The sequence below is a fragment of the Pseudorca crassidens genome, chromosome 3, assembly GCF_039906515.1.
Source record: "Pseudorca crassidens isolate mPseCra1 chromosome 3, mPseCra1.hap1, whole genome shotgun sequence".
In the NCBI taxonomy this organism is placed as follows: Eukaryota; Metazoa; Chordata; class Mammalia; order Artiodactyla; family Delphinidae; genus Pseudorca; species Pseudorca crassidens.
This window is the reverse complement of record NC_090298.1, coordinates 132,395,825-132,418,977: the sequence shown is the minus strand read 5'-3', so window position 1 is coordinate 132,418,977 and position 23,153 is coordinate 132,395,825. Positions and strand designations below refer to the sequence as shown.

At 38.2% G+C, this 23,153-nt stretch overlaps 1 protein-coding gene across 2 annotated transcripts in view; it reads right to left on the bottom strand.

The window, feature by feature from the left end:
- SGCD (sarcoglycan delta) overlaps positions 1–23,153 on the bottom strand; it is a 414,044-nt gene that overhangs the window by 5,835 nt on the left and 385,056 nt on the right. For both annotated transcript variants that reach the window (XM_067732381.1, XM_067732382.1), the window contains exon 7: positions 1,147–1,270. In XM_067732381.1, coding sequence (XP_067588482.1) covers positions 1,147–1,270 — 124 coding nt within the window. The remainder of the gene's footprint in view (positions 1–1,146; positions 1,271–23,153) is intronic.

Here is a 23,153-nt window from a genome sequence, read left to right as displayed (position 1 = left end):
TGATGTAGTCGCTACTTCTAAATGTATGTGGTTTGGAGTCTGCAGCTGTCTACAGAGACACTTTCGATAACTGAAAGCTCTATCTGACTAGCTCTTTTAAAACAAATATAGCACATGCCAAACCAATCAAAAGGCAGGCTTGGTATACAGAGGCAGGTGGAGACTGATAACCTGTAAGTAGATATGGAAGGTGGAATAGAGTTTTGCTTTAAAAACACATTTTTTCTCTTTTAAATAAAATCTTAAGTAGAAAAAATCACTTATGAACACGATAAAGCCACTTTCAAAAGTTTGCATTCGAATCATATTTTCTTTGGGGGTTTGGCTTACCTTGCTTGCAAAAGCACAAACAGCTATTCTGTTCACCAAGGCGGGACTGTGTTGGGCTAAGAGAATGAGTGTGTGCAGTCTCTCACCTCTTAGCCTCTTGCTGCCTAGTTAAGTTTGGCTTGTTCTTATTTGGGATAGCTGTTGGATCTGACTTTTCCATTTTCAGTGAAAGTAGAAACATACAATGTACACTTAAAAATGTCTACCAGGGCTTCCCTGGTGGCGCAGTGGTTGAGAGTCCACCTGCTGATGCAGGGGACGCAGGTTCGTGCCCCAGTCCGGGAAGATCCCACATGCCGCGGAGCGGCTGGGCCCGTGAGCCATGGCCGCTGAGCCTGCGTGTCCGGAGCCTGTGCTCCGCAGCAGGAGAGGCCACAACAGTGAGAGGCCTGCACACCGCAAAAAAAAAAAAAAATGTCTACCAGTAACTAAGTTCCTCTTTAAATAGATGTGTGTGATATGCAGTTTAATTATACCAGCCAACTAAATCTTACTTTAAGGTGATGAGAGAGTTTGGAAATAGCATTCATTTTTACAGATGTCCTTATAATTCTGTTCTTGCGATACATACTATTACCTCAGCACTTTTACGGATAATGAATTATAACTTTTATGTGTTGTGGGTTTGGCTTCTAATCGTGCCGTTCAACATATTTGTTCCAGAAATAAAACCTTCCGATTGGCACTTTCTGCTGTCACACTGTAGGATCATTACACTGTAGGATAAACTTCAGAGGCAAAGGGAGTGATGCGTCTTAGGAAACATTGGGTCGTTGGAGCTGTGTCTCTCTGGGCTTCTGTTCCTCTCATGCTTACCTCTCCATCTTTGGACTCCAGTCTCAGCTCTGTTCTGCAGGTGGCTTCCATGTTGCCAGCTTCTGCATTTATTTCTACTCCTTTTGGGGCCTCCATCACCAGAGACCGGGTGGGGGACTCCAACCTGAAATATGCACAAGACTAAGATCAAAGATCCCATTTCACTGTTTTAGTAAAGTTAGGAGGAAGTTGGTGCTCTGAGCATGGAGACAACATTTCAGCATCTGATCAAGGAATTCTAGCTTTGCATGCCTGATCAACTTTATGAGGGTGGACATAACGTATCTGGGCTTTATCTTCACTGCATATCACAAAGATTGTACGGAAGGTGTTCTAGGATCCTGGCTTCATTCTATCTTGCACCCAGTCAATTATTGCTTCATTAGCATGATTAACCAAATTCTTACATAAGTTCTGTTTATTTCTAGAGTAAGGCAATCTCAGGTCTAAACTGAGCTTCCTGAAATTAGCAGATATTCTTTCCATGTCGCCCTACTTTCTTTGTCTTCCTGGAAGCAGAACTGGATAGAGGTTAAGAAAATAGACCTAGGGGGCTTCCCTGGTGGCGCAGTGGTTGAGAGTCCGCCTGCCGATGCAGGGGACGCGGGTTCGTGCCCCGGTCCGGGAAGATCCCACATGCTGCGGAGCGGCTAGGCCTGTGAGCCAGGGCCGCTGAGCCTGCGTGTCTGGAGCCTGTGCTCCGCAACGGGAGAGACCACAATGGTGAGAAGCCCACGTACAGCAGAAAAAAAAAAAAAAAAAAGAAAATAGACCTAGGAGTTGGACATGGCTAACTCAAACCATGGGGCTGCCACTGTATGACCTTGGGCAAGTCCTTCTTCCCTCCTCTCTTTTCCAAAATTTCTCAAAGCCTCAGTTTCTTCATCTCTAAAGTGCTTCAAATGGTGCCTGGCACATTGGAAATGTATAATTAGTATGTGTTAAATATTACTATTACTGCTGTTACTGTCGTTATCGTAAAGAAATCGTAAAGAAATCTCAGGCCTTACTCAGATAGGCAATTGTCAAAAGAAAACTCAGAACAGGTAAGTTAGAGGGGAGTGATTTGACTACAGAGGGACAGCATGAAGAACAGATGTTTTCTGGTGATAGAACTGTTCTGTATCTTGACTGCAGTGGTGGTTAGGTGCCTCCGTGTGTTTATGCAAACTTACATAATTATACCTCCCAAGAGTGAATTTTATTGTATGTAAATTAAGTAAGTTGAGAGAAGGAGAATCAGCCACATTCTATGCTAATTATTAGGGCAAAAGAGGATAATGCTTCACAGAAAGATTTTTGCCTAACTCGTTTTATGCAAAAAATATGAACTAAAACCCAACCATCCTCTAAATAGTCCAGATTTTAATACTATCACCAAATTGAACTGAATGAAGATCCCCTTCTCTGTTATAAAGAAAGTATCCCAACTTAGGAAGCATGGACCTCAGGAGTGGCCACCAAGCCACTCTAAATCAGACCGATTTTCTGCATTTTATTTCTCCACTCCTAACTTTCAGACACTTTGAACGTGTTTAAAAGGAACATCATCTTCTCTGCCAACTGCTGACTCCATGTTCTGCTTCTACCAGCCCCCACGGGTAGGACACACCCTCACGGGCATCAGTAAGTGGCGGGCAGAGCAAGGCGATCTGTGGGGCGCCACCCTGAGCCATCCCAAGCTACATTCCACAGGTGCCAAGGCAGGGCTCTTCCCCACTTCCCAGGTCTGGGTCCCTGAGGTGTGCTTCAGAGAGCAGGCTTCTCCACTGATTTTTGTGCTCCCCCTGCCGTGGCTCATCCAGAGTCTAAAAGAGAAACAACAGGTGTCTAGTCCTAAGCAAAGGATTGGCTTGAGCTTCTCTTTCACTCCTTCTTTCCATTCGGACCTCACCCCTTTGTGTGTGGCAAAAATCCCCTATCCTACCATCTCATCCTCACAAGACCTTCACCAAGCGGGTGCTGAGCCGGGTGTGGTTCTACCTCGAACTGTGGTTGACTTCCTTTGCCTGTGGTTTTTCTCACTATAACGTCAGCTCGAGGAAGGGGGTCTTGTTGCTAGAGTGGCAGGGAATGATGTCTGTGCAGCACAGCCTTGTCTAGGACCTTAATCCAACGCATCAAGCTCTTCCTATAGCTCACGTCTAAAATCTGAAGATGGTTTTCCGCCATTTTCTTTGCTTCTCTCCTATAAGGTCTGGCTGACTCACACCCCTTATCCTAGTGTTGTTTAACACCTTCTGTTTTCACTGCTATTGAGACCTTTCCCCTCATGGCATAAGCTTCCCTTCTGACAGTACTGCCAGCTCTCTTCCACATTTGTTCACCCTCTTCTCCAGGGCACTGCCATCCTCCACCTTCCCCAGGGGAGAGCCCTCACGCCATCTTCTCTGTTCCCCTTCTTCCCTCCCTCTCTCCCTCCCTCACTGCATCAGTTAACGCAGTTTTTAACTCACGACTTCTCCCTACTTAATACATTAGTTCATCTCTAACCTGGACTGTTGAAACCTCCCAAGTTTTGTCTCTAATTCTTCCTTTTTTTTCCCTAGTGTACTTGACACAAAGTGAAGTCAGGTGTGTGTACTTCACACACACCTGAAGTCAGTTTTGAACATGTCACTTCTCTTATCAAAACCTTCACACATTTCTAAGAAAAGATAGGAACTCTTGGACTTATTTGCCCATTTAGAGCTTGATCTGACCTATTTTGTTAGTCTTATTTCTTTCCATAAACATCAGCTATGCTTTACTGAATACTCACGAGGTGATGGACACTGTGGAACGTGCCTTATATGTGTTCTCTCATTTAATCCCCACAAAAATCCTATGCCTTTGGCACTCCTTCAGTCCTGATTGTACAAGCAAGGACGCTAAGGTAAATGACTTGCTCAGGGTTGCACGCCTAGTAAAAGGGCAAAACTAAGATTCAAACCCAAGCATGTGGTCCAGTATTCCGTATCACTTCCAGAAAAACTGGCCGCCTTTCCTGTCTCTCATATCTTCACGCCATTCTTCGTAATTAAATGTCAAATCTATCTTCATGGAATATGCACTTGTATTTCCAAAACTAGCCTCCATAAATAAGGGTAAGTACTACATATGGCTCCGTGAGACATACTTCCTTCCCTACAACAGTCCTCATAACTTACTGAAAAGGTTGACATCAGTGACATCAAATTCAGGATATGGTGAATGTGTTCATACTTGGTATGTAGCCTTCAAAGTGGATGATTCATACAAAAAGATAGTTGAGAGGGAAAAACTCAAAATAGAAAAAAAAAGTTTGGAGCTGGGAGAACTTTATCAGATAGAGTGTTGGCATTTCAGTCATATGAATTCACTCTATCCTTGCCGCCTCCCATGGGCTTTGAAATCAGCAGGAGGGCTCCCAGGCCAGAGAAGTGGACTCAGAAATGACTGCTGCCTTTTCCCCTCTCACAGCCTTGGAAGTACCAGGATGACAAGGAAGGGGGCTACTCTGAAACTGTCTCCCAGTGTGAGAGGCTAAGATAAGGTAGAAATGAGAATTTCCTGGCAGCAGGGACAAAACGGTAACTGGCTTTGTGTTTCATACCTCATCTTAACGCCCTTTGTCCTTCAGGCAGACTTAATAGTTTGTTCACATGCTAAATCTTTCCACTGTAAAAAAAAAAAAAAAAAAAAAAAAAGCTCCTACAAGAGCCCTGTGGGGCCTGCAAAGAGCAGACAAAGCACTCTTGCAGTGATGCCAGTCAATTTCTGACCATAGATGAACAACCAAAACACCACCGCTTAGATAGTGTTGAGCAAGGAACATGGAGGGAGGCTTCCTCCTGATTTGGGGGGCGCTGGTGACAATGGAGGGTCCTGCTGGCTCTTGGAAATGAATACTGCTCCAGTTAGGAGCACACGCGACTCCAGTCTGGGAGGACTGAAGGATCTGAGAATGGAAGAAAGTCTAGGAAAGGAGGTCCAAGGCTGGGCCATGCCCTCCAGAACAGGGGTTCTCAAACAGGAGCAGCAGAATCCCCTGGAGGGCTTGTTAAAACTTAGGTTGCCGGGCTCCACCCCTGAGTTTGATACAGTAGGTTAAGGGTGTTGCCTGAATGCCTGCACTTGTGACAAGTCACAGGTGATGCTGAAGCTGCTAGTTTGGGGACCACACTTTGAGAACCACTGCTCTAAAACAACGTCGTCATATCAGATGCCCACAAAGACTGGAAAGGTGATGTCAGTGAGTGACCCATAAGAAAGCTATAAGGAAAACGAGGCTCTGCACAGTCATATATGGCAAGTGATGGAGATGCTCTGGACAGGAGGTAGCTGCGATTCTAACCTGGCCGATTACTGCCAGGGCTTCTGATGAAAAAACATTTTATTCCAAATCATTACATTTTTGGAATTGATGCAAAAGATTTCTCTAAATAGAAATATGTTATAAAGGATGACATTGACATGAATCTTGTATAGTCACCATCCTTTTTTTTTTTTTTTTTTTTTGCGGTACGCGGGCCTCTCACTGTTGCAGCCTCTCCCGTTGCGGAGCACAGGTTCCGGACGCGCAGGCTCAGCGGCCATGGCTCACGGGCCCAGCCGCTCGGCGGCATGTGGGATCTTCCCAGACCAGGGCACGAACCCATGTCCCCTGCATCGGCAGGCAGACTCTCAACCACTGCGCCACCAGGGAAGCCCCATCCTTTTTTCTTAAAAAAAGAAAATTCTTACCTTTGTAATTCCCTGAGCTCTTCCTAATCCTAACCATTTCCTTCTCTCAAGAGTAACTACTACTATGAATTTTGTTTACTGTCTTCTTGCTTTTCTTTATAATATTATATTACTACATTTGCCTCCTTAAATGATAAATTGTTTACTACCATGTGTTTTTGAGCTTTATGCACAGAATAATTCCACTTATGTATTCTTTAGTGACTTACTTATTTTTGGCCTCAACATTCTATTCCTGAGATGCATCCATGCTGTAGCACAGCTGTAATTTATTCTGTTCCCCTGAGGTTATCACACATCATGATTTCTTTGTCCATCCTTTTGTTGGACATTTGGCTTGATACCAAGTTTTTGTTTCTACGAAGTCACCTCTGCACATTCTTGTATGTGGACCCTGGTGTTCACTTGTAAATTTTCTTTAGGACACATAGGTGAAGAGTGGAATTGCTAGCTCCTAAGGTATGCTTATCTACAGCTTTGTTACTTTCCCACTAGTAATGTATAGAGTTCTGTTTTTTTCTGCTTTCTTGCTAGCATTTGATATTGTTTATTATGAAGTGAGTGTGAAATGGGATGCTACTGTCTTTTAAATTTGCATTTCCCAGATGAGTAATGGAGTTAAGGCTCTTTTCATTTGTTGGTAAGCCATTTGGGATTCTTCTTCAGTGAAATGTCTTTTGTCTCTTTTCATTTTTTTTTTTTTTTGATTTTGCATGTATGAATTATAGTCATGCTTTATATATTCTGAAAAATAATTGTTTAGCAGTTCTATGTATTGATAATTTCTTTTTTTGAGGCTGTAGTTTATCTTTTCACTCTATGCTTAGCATTTTGGGGTGAAAAAGTTTTATATTTTAATGTCAACAAATTTATTATCTTTTCCTCTAGGGTTTGTGCTTTCTGTGTCTTGTCTGAGAAATCCTTCCTTACACTGAAACCATAAAGTTCTTCAATATGGTTTTTAAAACTTTTATGTTTTGCTTTTTCTAAGTCTCTAATTCATGGGTATTCATTTTTGTGTGTAGTCTGAGGTTGGGGTCAAAACAGATGCAGATGAAGGATCTCAACATCATATATTGAAAAGCCCATATTTAGCTCTGTCATAAATGATGTTTCCATACACTTATGGGCCTCTTTCAGGGTTTTCTAGTCTGTTTCGTTATTCCATTCATCTATCCCTGTGACAATAATTAATTAAATATTTTAGCTTACTATGACTTTTAAATTCTTTACATTTCATAAGGCAAGTTCTCTTGCCTTGTTTTTCCAGACTGTCCTAGCTATTCTTGGTCTTCCAAATAAATGTCAGAATCAACTGAAGTTTCAACTGAAGGAAGACCTGTTGGAATTTTGATTGGATTTATGTTCACTTCATGATCATTGCACCTGTCACTAGTTTGTTATGTTTTCTTGGATGTATTTCAAAAAAGTTAGTCTTCTCCATGTGGATTCAGCATCTCTCTTGTGGCTATTGAAAATGGTATTTCAGTAAAAATGTATTTCTCTTACACCTATTTCTTTTTCCTGTTGTATTGAGATTCAGGTTTTTGTTTGTTTGTTGTTTTGGGTATGTTGATCTTATAGTTAACACCTAGGTAAATTATCTTATTTTTCACAATTTGTACGCAGGTTGATTTAGGTTTTCTTGGTAGGCAGTAATTATTTTGACAGTTTTATGTCTTTTGATTTCTTATACTTCTTATTTCTTTTACTTTTCATACTGTTCTGTCTAGGACTGTCCAATACAGTGTTGACTAAAAGTAAGGAAACAGCAATCTTGCCTTTTCCTGAATTGATAGCGGTAGCAGTCACCTGAGCCCTGGGGCTTTGGTTTAAAAGACACACACGTACTTGCACACACAGGGGTTTGGAAATATGAGTTGGCTGGTCAACTTGAGCATGTTACTGACATGGGGTTTTGGGGTTATTTTCTGGTGGGACTAGCATGTCATTAAAGCAGGCCTTCTGATATATTAAAAAAAATTTTTTTTTTAAGCAAAACAGAAGTTTAGATTTTAATCATATTTGTAGGGTTTCTAAGTCTTTGTTTTACAGAATTGCCTGTTTGCTTCAACTGTCTCCTTCCCATCTCTGCTGTTGGAGGAGATGAGGACAGGTCTGGACTAAAAACACTTGTAATTTTGTGTCCTGGTGTCTATTCTCTGAGTGTGAAATATTCCCTTCCTTTGTTAAGATTCCTTAGGAGTTTTTTTTTTCTTTTATGATAAAAACAAACCCCACCTTTGTCCCTAAAAAAAAAAAATTATCATTCAGATTCTTTCGTTCTACGGTTTTTATTTTTTCCCAAAATACTTTTTATTGTGATGACAGAGTTCCCTTCTATTCTTATTTTGCTAAGAGTTTCTATCATTCATTGCTATGAATTTTATCAAGTACCATTTTATTCTTCATATATTGGGATAATATACTTCTCCTTAATATATTAATGTGGTGAATTATATTAATTTTCCAATAATAATCCACTCCTAAATTTTTTGGTATTAGTTCAACATTGTCATTACGTATCATCTTTTCTATCAATTTCTGAAACTTAATTTTTTTTAGGATTTTGCACCTGTGTTCGTAAGTGAGTTTATCCTGTAATTTTTCTGTCTTACAATATATTTGTCAGGTTCTATCAGTTTTCTATATTTTGGAATTTTTAATGAAAGATTAGAATTATTTACTCCTTGAATATTTAAATCATTCATAAACCTGGGCATGGAATGACACCTTATTTCCATTTAAAAAATAATTATAGGATCATACAGGTTTTATGTTTCTTCTCAGGTTGATTTTGGTGAGTTATGTCTTCTTAGTATTTTTCTATTTCATAGAAAGGTTTAAACTTCTTGGCAAAAGCTTTTCATAATATTTTCATTTAAAAAAATGTCCCCAACATTTGTAGTTATGTCTTTTGTTGTTCCAAATATTTTTATTCATGTCTTCTTTTCCTATTTAGCAGTACTGTCAATTATTCATCTTTTCAAAGAGCTAACTTTTGTCAATCCTGTGTTATGTTTATTTCTTGTCCTTAAATTTTCCCTGTCTTTTGTTCTAAATAGAACAACTGCAGAATTATCCTAATCTAAGTTCTAAAATGTGTTGCCACCTTAGTTAATTAAAATGTTCTGCCTTCTTAATTAATATATTCATTTAAGGACGTGTATTTTTTTGGCAGCATCCCAAAGGAGTATTAATATAGATGTAAATGTTTTGTAATTTTAGCATAATTTCTCCTGTGGTAAGTTTTACAGAAGGATTTTCCTTAATTTCTAAATATGTAAGATTTTCTAGGATTTATTTCTAGTGTATATTTTATTCATCAGTTTTAAACTGATAATATTATGATAGTTAAAAAACATTCTCTTTAAAAAAATCAATTATTTAAAAATTGACGCTAGGTTTTTGGCCCAGTATATGTCAATTTTTAAAATATTCATGCCTGTCTGAAAAGAGTGTGTGTTCTGCAGTTGTTGGTGCCATGTTCTATGTGTGTCTGTTAAGTCAAGATATTTAATTGTTCTGTTCAAATTTATATATATATCTGTTTGATCTATCAGTTACTAAAAGAGGTATTTTATTAAATACATATCAGCTTAGAATTGTTCTGTCTTCCTTATTGTCTTTTCTTATCAATGTGTATAATGATTCTATTTCTTATAATGTTTTTGCCTTGAAATCCATTTTGCCTATTAGTATAGTTGTTCTCACTCTGTATTTTCCTTGAACGCATTTTTCTACTCTTTTAACTATCATCCATTCTGTATGGTTATATTTTAGATGTGTCTCTCATGTAATCGGATTACTTGTTTATTTCAGATGACTTTTTACTGAGGAAAAATTTACATACAGTGAAATGCACAGATCCTTTAATTTTATTAAGAAGTAAACATTGTATATATTTAAGGTGTACAACATGATGTTTTGATACATGTATACACTGTGAAATGATTCCCCAAATTAAGGTAATTAACCTGTTCATCACCTCACATATTTACCTTTACCCTCCATGTGGTAAGAACATTTAAGATCTACTCTTTTAGCAAATTTCAAATATATAATACATTATTATTTATTAACTATAGTCACCACCACGCTGTACATTAGCTCTCCAGAACTCATTCAGCTTATAACTGCACGTTTGTACCCTTTGTCCAGTTTCCTGTTGGTAGATATTTGGTTGTTTTGAGTTTGGGGCTATTTTGCACACGTCTTTATGAGGATAAAGTTTTCATTTCTCTAAAATAAGTAGCTATGAATAGAACTACTAAGTTGTAGCATAGGTGTGTCTTTAATAAACGTGGTAAGGCAGTATCTAAAATAATCCTCAATGACCCTTGACTTCTGGTATTCATGCTCTTAGGTGATTCTCTCTCCTAGATGTGGGCTGGATATAGTGGCTTGCTTCTACACAAGTAAAACAGTGCAAGAGTGATAGGATGCCACTCACAAGACTAGGTTTTAAAAAGACTGTGGCTTCCATCTTGGGTTCCTGCTCTCATTCCCTCACTCAAAGGGATGCCAGCTGCCATGCTGGGAACTGCGCTATGGAGATGTCTGAGAAACTGAGGGATCCCATTAGCCCATGAGGAACTAAGGCCCTCATTCCAATAATCTACAGGAAGCTGAGTCTTGCCAACAACCACTGGAGTGCATTTATAAACAGATCTTCCCCAAGACAAGCATTTGAAAAGATCACAGCCCTGGCCAACAGCTTAAGTGCAACCTGATAATTGATCTTGAGTGAGAGGCATCACTAAATTGCACCCAGATTTCTGACCCACAGAAACTGTGAGATAACAAATGTCTGTTTTTTTAAGCTGCTGTAGGCTAATACAATAAGAAAACTGACACACTGTTTTCCAAGGTAGTTGTGCAGTTTTACATTCCTAGCACCAATATTGATGTAATTAAAACTATTCCAGTAGCTATAAAATGGTTCTTCATTACAGTTTTCACTTCCCTGATGACTAATGAGCTCGAGCAGCTTTTCACATGCTTATTGGCTATTCAAAGATGTTCTTTTGGGAGGGATCTATTTAAATCTTTTGTCCAACTTTTTTTTTTTTTTTTTTTAACAATTGGGTTATTTGTATTTTTGTTACTGAGTTGCTGTATATTCTAGGTGAAAAATTTTGTGTGTATATATCTCTGAAATTTCAGATATATTTTCAGAAAATTCAGATATAAATATCTCTGTGTGTATACATATACCTGAAATCTATCTATATATCTATCTATATCAAGTATTTTCTCCCAATCCATGACTTACCTCATTTTTAAACAGTGTCTTTTGATGAATGTCAATTTATCATATATTTTACGTTTAGTATTTCTGTACCTTCTCTAATAAACCATCACCTACCCCAAGGTTACAAAGATAGTCTCTCATGTCTTTGCTAGCAGCTTTATAGTTTTAGCTTTACATTTAGATTTATGATCCATCTTGATTAGTTTTTAAGAATAGAGTTGAGGTTCACTTTTTTACCAGTAGGTTTATTGAGTTGTTCCAGCACCATTTATTGAATAAATAATCCTTTCCCTATTGAATAGCACTGGTGCTGTTCTTGAAAATCAATTAACCATGTACATACAGATCTATTTCTAAACTCTCTATTTATCTCTTTGCCTAGCCTCATGCTAATACCGGACTGTCTTGGTTACCATAACTTTATAAGAAGTCAGAATCAGCTAGAGCAACTCCTTTAGCTTTTGCAAAAGGAAAACAGATTGGTTTAGCTCTTCTCGATGTTTTCCTTTTCCATATAAGTCTTAAAAGCTTGTAGGGAATTTGATTGGGATTGTGTGAATCCATAGATCAATTCTGAGGAAAGTCAATACCTTAACAATATTAAATCTTTAATGGATTTTCTTTTAAAATGTAACAGTTCAAATATACTATTTTTGATTTATCTGTACTGTTAGGTACTTTGGTTCTGTGTTTTTTAATCTGGGAAGATTGTTGTTTATTCAGTGTTTATTTACATATTATATCTATGTATTGTCCACTTATTCCTTCTGTCATCATACACCTCCCTTTTTTCTTAAAATCAAGGAAGTTTTTGACATGTTCTTTTAGTGAGGGTTTGCTGGGGCAAATCCTCAGTTTTCTTTTTCTGGAGTAATTTTTTAATTTGCCCTCTTTTGTAAAAGGGATTTTCTCTGGATGCAGAATGCTGTGCTGACAGTTATTTTCTGTCAGGAACTGAAGATATTATTCCTCTGTATCTGGTTCTCACTTGTGGTTAAGAAGTCAGCTCTCAGTCTAACTTCAATTCTAGAACTTCTTTTTTCTTCTAGTCTCTCCTGATGCTTTTGATTTTCTGAAATGTCATTTGATATGCCTAGATGTAGATTTCATTTTATTTACTCTACCTGAGGTTTTTTGTTTTTTTTTTTTTGACTCTCTAAATTTGTACTTTTGTGTCTTTCATCACTTCTGGACAACACTCAGCTGATATGTCTTCGAAAATTGTTTTTGCTCCATTCTCTCTCTTTTCATGCTGAAACTTAGATTAGACATTCTCATCCTAGCATTCCTGTTCCAGAACTCCTGTTATTCTGCCTCTCTTTTTTCTGGATGATTCTGTAGATATAGTCTCATGTTCGTTTAATTTTTCTTTGTATTATTTTTCATCACATCCATTGGAGTTTTCCTCTTTGAGATTATATTTTCATTTCTAGAAATTCCTTATTGTGCATTTCTAATTTGTTAGCCATTTTTATATTCCTTTGGTTTTTACTCTTTCAATTCTCTTTTGTTTCTCAACTCATAGTAAACATATTATTTTATATTCTTTCTCTGCTAATTCCCATATCTGAAGCCTCTGTGCACCTAAACTGGCTGCCTTGTTTCCATGCTTCTCTCTTGCTCATGGTGCCTTGTTTCTGAGTATGCTTCATATTTCTTGCCTCTGTGGGTTCATATCTCTTGGGTCTTTATTTGCTGAACTTATTTGAGACCTACTTTTAAGGTGATTTTTTTCTAGAGAGGATTTGTGTCTGTTTCCATCAATCACTGGTGCCACCTTCAGCTTGGGTCAAGTGTAAACTAATTTCTTTGCTGGATGTCTTAGGACCAACCAGGTAATATGAATTCAGGCTACAGACAGAGGGAGGGCCAGTTTGAAGTTACCAGGCCTTGGAGAAATTTTTTTCTTTTCCTTCCATTCAGTGCTGAGGTTCAAGACAGGCCATTTCCCTTGTAATCCTCTGGGTGGAAAGGTCAGAGGAGGGCAAGACCAGGTAGGTATATTCTATTTCATCCATACACTGAAGGTTTGGTACACTGGGGTCCCAGTTACATCTGTGGGATCTTTAGATAGACTACCTGTTTTCAGTGAGCCCTGAGATTTGCTTTGTTCCCATGACCCAACAGATCATAAAACTGAAGTTGAATTTCATCTAGTTTAGCAAAATCTGTAAAGTTACAGCTGGCCTCAATGCTCAGGTTACTTCTCTGGGTTCCTATGGTATTTTACCTCTTGGACTAATCATAACTAATTTCCAGCTCATTGATGCATTTAAAATATTTAAAAATATTTTTACCAATTTTTTGTTCTTTTCAACTAAAACAACTGGTCAGGATACTTAGACTATTGTACTGCTGTTCTCTAGAGGTCCAGGTTTCTGATTTTTCAAAAGATGGATTTGGAAATTGTACAGTAAAATCAACTCACCTTTAAACTTTGGCAAATTATTATTTTTTTTCATTTCTCATGTCAAGAGAGAGTATGGTTGCTCAATGTTTCTTTTTTTAAAATTCTTATTTTATATTGGAGTATACTTGATTAACAATGTTGTGTTAGTTTCAGGTGTACAGCAAAGTGATTCAGTCATACATATATACGTATCTATTCTTTTTCAAATTCTTTTCCCATTTAGGTTATTAGAGTATTGAGCAGAGTTCCCTGTGCTATACAGTAGGTCCTTGTTGGTTATCTATTTTAAATACAGCAGTGTGTACATGTCAATCCCAAACTGCCAATCTATCCCTTCCCCCCACCCATTCTCCCTGGTAACCATAAGTTCATTCTCTCAGTCTCTGAGTCTGTTTCTGTTCTGTAAATAAGTTCATTTGTATCTTTTTTTGTTTTTTTTTTAGATTCCACATATAAGCGATTTCATGTATTTGTCTTTCTCTGACTTACTTAGTATGATAATCTCCATATCCATCCATGTTGCTGCAAATGGCATTATTTCATTCATTTAAATGGCTGAGTAGTATTCCATTGTATATATGTACCAGATCTTCTTTATCCATTCACCTCTTGATGGACACTTAGATTGTTTCCATGTCTTAGCTATTGTAAATAGTGCTGCAATGAACACGGGGGGGTGTATGTATCTTTTTGAATTACGGTTTATCTGGTTATATGCCCACGAGTGGGATTGCTGGATCATATGATAACTCCATTTTTAGTTTCTTAAGGAACCTCCATACTGTTCTCCATAATAGTTGTACCAATTTACATTCCCACCAACAGAGTAGGAAGGTTCCCTTTTCTCCACACCCTCTCCAGCATTTATTGTTTGTAGACTTCTTGATGATGTCCATTCTGACCAGTGTGAGGTGATACCTCATTATAGTTTTGATTAGGATTTCTCTAATAATTAGTGATGTTGAGCATCTTTCCATGTGCTTTTTGGCCATCTGTTTGTCTTCTTTGGAGAAATGTCTATTTAGATCTTCTGCCCATTTTTTGATTGGGTTCTTTGTTTTTTTGATATAGAGCTGCATGAGCTGTTTGTATATTTTGGAGATTAATCTCTTGTCAGTTGCATATTTGCAAATATTTTCTCCCATTCTGTGGGCTGTCTTTTTGTTTTGTTTATGGTTTCATTTGATGTGCAAAAGCTTTTGAGTTTAATTAGTCCCATTTGTTTATTTTTGTCTTTATTTCCATTATTCTGGGAGAAGGATTGAAAAGATATTGCTGCAATTTATGTCAAAGAGCATTCTGCCTATGTTTTCCTCTAAGAGTTTTATAGTATCCAGTCTTACATTTAGATCTTTAATCCACTTTGAGTTCATTTTGTAAATGGTGTTAAAGAATGTTCTAATTTCATTCTTATACATGTAGCTGTCCAGTGTTCCCAGCACTGTTTATTGAAGAGACTGTCTTTTCTCCAATGTATATTCTTGCCTCCTTTGTCACGGATTAATTGACCGTAGGTACATAGGTTTATTTCTGGGCTTTCTATCCTGTTCCACTGATCTATATTTCTGTTTTTTTGTGCCAGTACCATACTGTTTTGATGACTGTGGCTTTGTAGTATAGTCTGAAGTCAGGGACCCTGATTCCTCCAGCTCTGCTTGTCTTTCTCAGGATTGCTTGGGCTATTCAGGGTCTTCTGTGTCTTCATACAAATTTGAAGATTTTTTGTTCTAGTTCTGTGAAAAATGCCATTGGTAATTTGATAGGGATTGCACTGAACCTGTAGCTTGCCTTGGGTAGTACAGTCAGTTTGACAATATGGATTCTTCCAATCCAAGAACATGGTATATCTTTCCATCTATTTGTGTCATCTTAGATTTCTTTCATCAGTGTCTTACAGTTTTTAGAGTACAGGTCTTTTGCCTCCTAGGTTTATTCCTAGGTATTTCATTCTTTTTGATGCGATGGTAAGTGGGACTGTTTCTTTAATTTCCCTTTCTGATTTTTCGTCATTTGTGTATAGCAATGCAAGAGATTTCTGTGTATTAATTGTGTATCCTTCAACTTTACGAGATTCACTGATGAGCTCTAGTAGTTTCCTGGTAGCATCTTTAGGATTTTCGATGTATAGAATCATGTCATCTGCAAACAGTGACAGTTTTACTTCTTCGTTTCCAATTTGGATTCCTTTTATTTCTTTTTCTTCTTTGATTGCTGGGACTTCCAAAACTATGTTAATAAAAGTGGCGACAGTGGATATCCTTGTCTCATTCCTGATCTTACAGGAAATGCTTTCAGCTTTTCACCATTGAGAATGATGTTTGCTGTGGGTTTGTCATATCTGGCCTTTATTGTGTTCAGGTAGGTTCTCTCTATGCCCACTTTCTGGAGAGTTTTTTTTTTTTATCATAAATGGTGTTAAATTTTGTCAAAAGCTTTTTCTGCATCTATTGAGATGATCATATGGTTTTTATTCTTTAATTTGTTGATGTGGTGTATCACACTGATTGATCTGCAGATACTGAAGAATCCTTGCATCCCTGGGACAAATCCCACATGATCATGGTTCATGATCCTTTTAATGGATTTGGGTTCAGTTTGCTAGTATTTTATTGAGGATTTTTGCATCTATGTTCGTCAATAATATTGGTCTGTAATTTCCTTTTTTTGTACTATCTTTCTCTGGTTCTGGCATCAGGGTGATGGTGGCCTCATAAAATGAGTTTGGGGAGTGTTCCTTCCTCTGCAATTTTTTGGAATAGTTTCAGGGTAGGTGTTAACTCTGCTGTAAATGTTTCATAGAATTCACCTGTGAAGCCATCTGGTCCTGGACTTTTGTTTGTTGGGAGTTTTTAAATCACAGTTTCAATTTCAGAACTTGTGATTGCTTTGTTCATATTTTCTGTTTCTTCCTGGTTGAGTCTTGGGAGATTGTACCTTTCTACGAATTTGTCCATTTCTTCTAGGCTGTCCATTTTATTGGCATATAGTTAGTTGCTTGTAGTACTCTCTTATGATCCTTTGTATTTCTCTGGTGTCCACTGTAACTTCTTTTTCATTTCTAATTTTATGGATTTGAGCCCTCTCCCTTTTTTTCTTGATGAGTCTGGCTAAAGGTTTATCAACTTTCTTTATCTTGTCAAAGCACCAGCTTTTAGATTCAATGATCTTTTTTTCTTCGTCTCTATTTCATTTATTTTTTTTCTCTGATCTTCATGATTTCTTTTCTTCTACAACTTTGGGTTCTGTCTATTGTTTCTCTCATTGCTTTAGCTGTAAGGTTAGGTTGTTATTTGAGGTTTTTCTTGTTTCCTGAGGTAAGACTGTATTGCTATAAACTTCCCTCTTAGAACTGCTGTTGCTGTGTCCCATAGGTTTTGGATCATCGTGCTTTTGTTTTTGTTTGTCTCTAGGTATTTTTTCATTTCCTCTTTGATTTTTTCAGTGATCTGTTAGTTGTTTAGTAGCATACTGTTTAGCCTCCACGTGTTTGTGTTTTTACAGTTTTTTTCTTGTAGTTGATTTCTAATCTCATAGCATTGTAGTTGGAACAGATGTTTGAGATGATTTTGGTTTTCGTAAATTTACTGAGGCTCACTTTGTGGCCCAGCATGTGATCAATCCTGGAGAATGTTCCATATGCACTTCAATGTGTATTCTGCTGCTTTTGAATGGAATGCCCTATAAATATCAGTTAAGTCCATCTCATTTTATATGTCATTTAAGGCCTGTGTTTCCTTATTGATTTTCTGTCTGGATGATCTGTCCATTGATAAAAGTGGGGTGTTAAAGTCCCCCACTATTATTGTGTTGCTGTTGATTTCCCCTTTTATGGCTGTTAACATTCGTCTTATATATTAAAGTGCTCCTAGGTTGGGTGCAGTCATATTTACAATTGTTATATCTTCTTGGATTGATCCCTTGATCATTATGTGTGGCCTTCTTTGTCTGTTGTTACAGTCTTTAAAGTTTATTTTGTCTGATATGCGTATTGCTACTCCAGGTTTCTTTTGACTTCCATTTGCATGGAATACTTTTTTCCATCTGCTCACTTTCAGTCTGTATGTGTACCTAGATCTGAAGTGGGTCTCTTGTAGACAGCATATATACGGGTCTTGTTTTTGTATCCATTTAGCCAGTGTATGTCTTTTGGTTGGAGCATTTAATCCATTTACTTTTAAGGTAATTATTGATATATATGTTCTTATTGCCATTTTATTAATTGTTTTGGATTTGTTTTTGTAGGTCTTTTTTCTTCCCTTCCTCTTTTGTTCTCTTGTGATTTGATGACTAACTTTAGTTATGTGTTTGGGTTGCTTTTTCTTTTTTGTGTGTATCTATTGTAGTTTTTTGGTTTGTGGGTACCATGAGGTTTTGATATAGCAGTCTATATATAAACAAGATTGTTTTAAGTCGCTGGTCTTTTAATTTCCAATATCCTGCATTTGTGCTCTGCTCTTTGAACAATTGCTGGTTTTGCTATGATATTTGTGTGTGGATGATTTCCTGCCTTTACTCTGTGTTGCCTTGACCAGTGAGCTTTTCCATTTGTAATTTTCTTGTTTCTAGTTGGGACCTTTTCTTTTCCACCTAGAGAAGTTCCTTTAGCCTTTGTTGCAAAGCTGGTCTGGTAGTGCTGAATTCTCTTAGCTTTTGCTTGTCCATCAAATCTGAATAAGAGCCTTACTCGGTAGAGTATTCTGGGTTGTAGGTTTTTCTCTTTCATCACTTTAAATACATCCTGCCACTCCATTCTGGCCTGAAGAATTTCTGTTGAGAAATCAGCTCATAACCTTATGGGAATTCCCTTGTATGATATTTGTTGCTTTTCCCTTGTTGCTTTTAATATTTTTTCTTTGTCTTTAATTTTTGTTGGTTTGATTAATCTGTGGCTTGACATGTTCCTCCTTGGGTTTATGTTGTATGGGACTCTTTGTGCTTCCTGGACTTGGGTGAATGTTTCCTTTCCCATATTAGGGAATTTTTCAGCTATTATCTCTTCAAATATTTTCTCAGGTCCTTTCTCTCTCTTCTCCTTCTGGGACCCCTATAATGCAAATGTCAGTAAGTTTAATGTTGTCCCAGAGGTCTCCCAGACTGTCCTCAGTTCTTTTCATTCTTTTTTCTTTATTCTGTACCACGGCAGTGATTTCCACCATTCTGTCTTCCAGGTCACTTTTTCATTCTTCTACCTCAGTTATTCTGCTATCGATTCCTTCTAGTGTATTTTTCATTCCAGTTATTGTATGTTAATCTGTTTGTTTTATATTTAATTCTTCTAGGTCTTTGTTAAACATTTCTTGTATCTTCTCAATCTATGCCTCCATTCTTTTTCTAAGATCTTGGATCATCTTTTCTATCATTACTCTGAATTCTTTTTCATGTAAATTGCCTATCTCCACTTTACTTAGTTCTTCTGGCGTTTTGTCTTGTTCCTTCATCTGGGACATACTCCTCTGCTGTCTCATTTTGTCTAATTTTCTGTGGTTGCAAGTTTCCATTACATGTGCTGCAGAGTTTTACTTCTGCTGCTGCTGTCTGCCCCCTGGTGGACACGGCTGTCTAAGAGGCTTGTGCAGGCTTCCTGGTGGGACTGGTACCTGCCCACTGGTGGGTGGAGCTGGGTCTTGTTCCAGTGGTGGGCAGGGCCATGGCAAGGGGTGTGTTTATCAGGCGGCTGTGTTGGCAACTTATTATTACTTTAAACTATGAATAGGCTAACTCTCTGAGAGCCAGATCTGGCCTAAGAGTTGCCCGTTTTCGATCAGGATTCAGTCAGATAAAGAGAGCCTCTATGAGTGAGATGTATACAGGTTCATTAAAGCAATAGAACCTCATACGGTTATGGGAGCTGGCTAAATAGTCTGTGTAAGGCTGTTGTCTTTGTGTTTGATGCTGCAGTCTGGAGTCAGCAGGGCAGGCAGCTGGATGGGAAGATGGGTGTGAAATGAAGAGAGTGAGGATGAGTGAGAATCCATCAGGGTGAACTGGTAGCAGTGATGGTCTCTGCCTCAGTGAAGGCAAAGCTGCTGTCCTTCTTCATGAAACTAAGCATGTACACGGCTCAGGCAATGGAAGAGAGAAGGAACCTAGGTTGCCCACACTAACAAGGGGAGCCAACAGGTGATCTCCAACAGCCTGGTCCTCTGCACTGACCTTCCAATGCCAAAGGAGTATGACTGCCACTTTACTCCCACCTTCCAATCCTCACGCAGCCTTAACTCAGTGAAGGGAATTTTCAGGAAATATCATTCCAGCTTAGCTAAGTCCATATGATACATATCTATCCCTATCATCCTGTTTTAAATGACTGTTTTGACTTGAATACACTGTACTCAGTGGAAGCAACTCCAACTTCCAGTAAAGACTGGTTGAAATAAAATAAGCACCTGCAAAAAGTAAGGAAAAACTTGGGCTTTTCTAATTTTATAGGATTTATTTTTTTTAACATAACATCTTTATTGGAGTATAATTGCTTTACAATGGTGTGTAAGTTTCTGCTGTATAACAGAGTGAATCAGCTATATGTGTACATATATCCCCATATCTCCTCGCTCTTGCGTCTCCCTCCCATCCTCGCTATCCCACCCCTCTAGGTGGACACAAAGCACCAAGCTGACCTCCCTGTGCTATGTGGCTGCTTCCCACTAGCTATCTTTTTTACATTTGGTAGTGTATCTATGTCCATGCCACTCTCTCACTTTGTCCCAGCTTATCTTCCCCCTCCCCGTGTCCTCAAGTCCATTCTCTACGTCTGCATCTTTAATCCTGTCCTGCCCCTAGGTTCTTTAGAACCTTACACAAAAATAAACTCAAAATGGATTAAAGACCTAAATGTAAGACTGGACACTATAAAACTCTTAGAGGAAAACACAGGCAGAACACTCTATGACATAAATCACAGCAAGATCCTTTTTGACCCACCTCCTAGAGAAATGGAAATAGGAACAAAAATAAACAAATGGGACCTAATGGAACTTAAAATCTTTTGCACAGCAAAGGAAACCATACACAAGACGAAAAGACAACCCTCAGAATGGGAGAAAATATTTGCAAATGAAGCAAATGGCAAAGGATTAATCTCCAAAATATACAAGCAGCTCATGCAGCTCAATATCAAAAAAACAAACCAATCCAAAATGGGCAGAAGATCTAAACAGACATTTCTCCAAAGAAGATATACAGATTGCCAACAAACACATGAAAGGATGCTCAACATCACTAATTATTAGAGAAATGCAAATCAAAACTACAATGAGGTGTCACCTCACACTAGTCAGTGTGGCCATTATCAAAAAATCTACAAACAACAAATGCTGGACAAGCAAGTGTTACTTTGAAATTCAAGCCCCTCATATCTGCAGTAGGTATTTAAATTTTATGAATGAAGCTGCTGATTTTTTAGAGATTTTTAAAAACTGACATATTGTTGATTTGCCATGTTGTGTTAATTTCTGCTGTACAGCAAAGTGATTCAATTATACATATATAAACACTTTTTCATATTCATTTCCATTATGGTTTATCACAGGATATTGAATATAGTTCCCTGGGCTACACAGTAGGAGCTGTTGGTATCCATTCTATAAATAATTATTTGCATCTGCTAACCCCAACCTCCCAGTCCGTCCCTCCCCCATTTCCTCTCTTCCTCGGCAACCACAAGTCTGTACTCTGTATCTGCTCTAGAGGACAGCATATCATTGCTTAGATTCTGAGAGAAATGGCCTTCAAATGAGAATATCCAATCCATCTCTTAAATCCTTAGAGCAGAACCCTAGAATACTGTTTAGATTTTTTTCAGCTCAGGATTTAAAAAAAGATCCGTACTCTAGAGATCAGAAAAGCAGTGATATTCTCTCATCTAGAGCAAAACCATTTTGAAGTTTGCTTTTATGAAGGCAAGCCAGACCATCACAAAATATTCTTTTGCATCAACCCTTCTTTCCCAGGGTAGATCTTGTTGATTTATTTAATAAACATATTATACTAGGCTAAGGGGACACAGGTGGCCTAGACCCCAGAATGGTACAGTCTTTAGGAATTGGCTTATTTATTTATTTATCAAACATTTACAGAAATCCTGGTATATGCAAAATGTTGGTGTTAATGGTAAACAAGATAGACCTGATCCTTATCCTAGTGAGTTTATCTGCTATTGAGGGTAAGATATATTAAGCAATTATTTGCATATGGTGGTGAGGAGTCCCTGATGGAGAAGTACAGGGGATTATAAAAATTTGTAACTGGGGCCTGGGCCATGGGAAGAGTTGGGGTCTGGGAATGCTTATGGTGACATGTGAAAGATGAGTGTCCCAAGCAGAGGGGGCAGCATGCCTGAAGTGTTTGATTTTAGGAGGAAAATAGTTTTGTGGGTTAAAAGGAATTGAAAGGTTGATAGAGAATGTGGTATTCATAAGAAGAGGTTAGTCAGAATATGTTGCAGAATACAGTAAGACTAGAAAGGATTTAAAATGGAGAAGTGGTGTAGAGGGGTAAGAAGATAATGGGTAGCATGATCTGACGTCCACACTGCAAAGATTACTGCCATGGTTATTATTTTTTTGTCACCTTGACTGGGTCCATGGGGTGCTCGGACTTTTGGTCAAACATTCTGGGTGTGTCTGTAAGGGTGTTTCTGGATGAGATTAACATTTGAATCAGCGGGTTCAGTAAAGTAGACTGCCCTCCCTCCCTAATGTGGGGCCTCATCCAATCCACTGAAGACCTAAAGAGAACAAGGATGCTGAGTAAGAGGGAATTTCTCCTGCCCTCAGACTGTAACTTACACCATTGGCTCTCCTGAGTCTCCAGGTTGCTGACTGTACATCTTGAGCCCCCATAATCTTGTGATACACTTCTCAGCCCCCATAATCATGTGAACCAATTCCTTATAATAAGTATTTTAATCTATATGGATATATATTTCCTATTGGTTCTCTTTATCTCGAGAACCTTGACTAATACAATGTATAATACATTGTATATTATACTGTATATTATACAACCCTGACTAATACATTGTATACAATACATATAAATTTTATTCTATAGTATTTACTTATCATTTATATATTACTTATGTATTTGACTACAGAGTAGAGAGTGGATGAGAGGGTGCAAGAGGATTGCCAGAAAAGGAGCTAGGAGTCTGTGGTTATGCAAGTGGGAGAAAACTCTTTCCATCACCAAACCCAAGTCAGCATCAAGGATGATTGCCAGTGTTGTGGATTTTGTGAGTGGTAGACTGTATGGGTCAGCCACTGAGATAGGGAAGAGTATAAACAGAACACTTACAGAGTGTACTGTGAGTTGGGTTTTAGAGAAGTCGATTTGGAGGTGTTTGAGAACGTCAAGTGGAAATGTGGCCATACAGGGCTAAAGATAGGAAAGTGGGAGGCATATTCGATCATGGTTGGTGCTGTATTTCTGTACTGCTGTGGCAATGGTACTGTTGTCTGTACAATCTAGAAGACATATTTGAAAACACAAGTCTGAGTCCATGGAGTGGCAGCTGACTTGGCTTGGCCAAGCCACGATGTTGGTGGTATCCTCTGAAATCATCTCTTTCTACAGCTGGGGACAAAGAAAAGTCCTGACCACAGTCCAAAGTGCCCAGAGTCTGTTGGCTGCCCTCCGAGG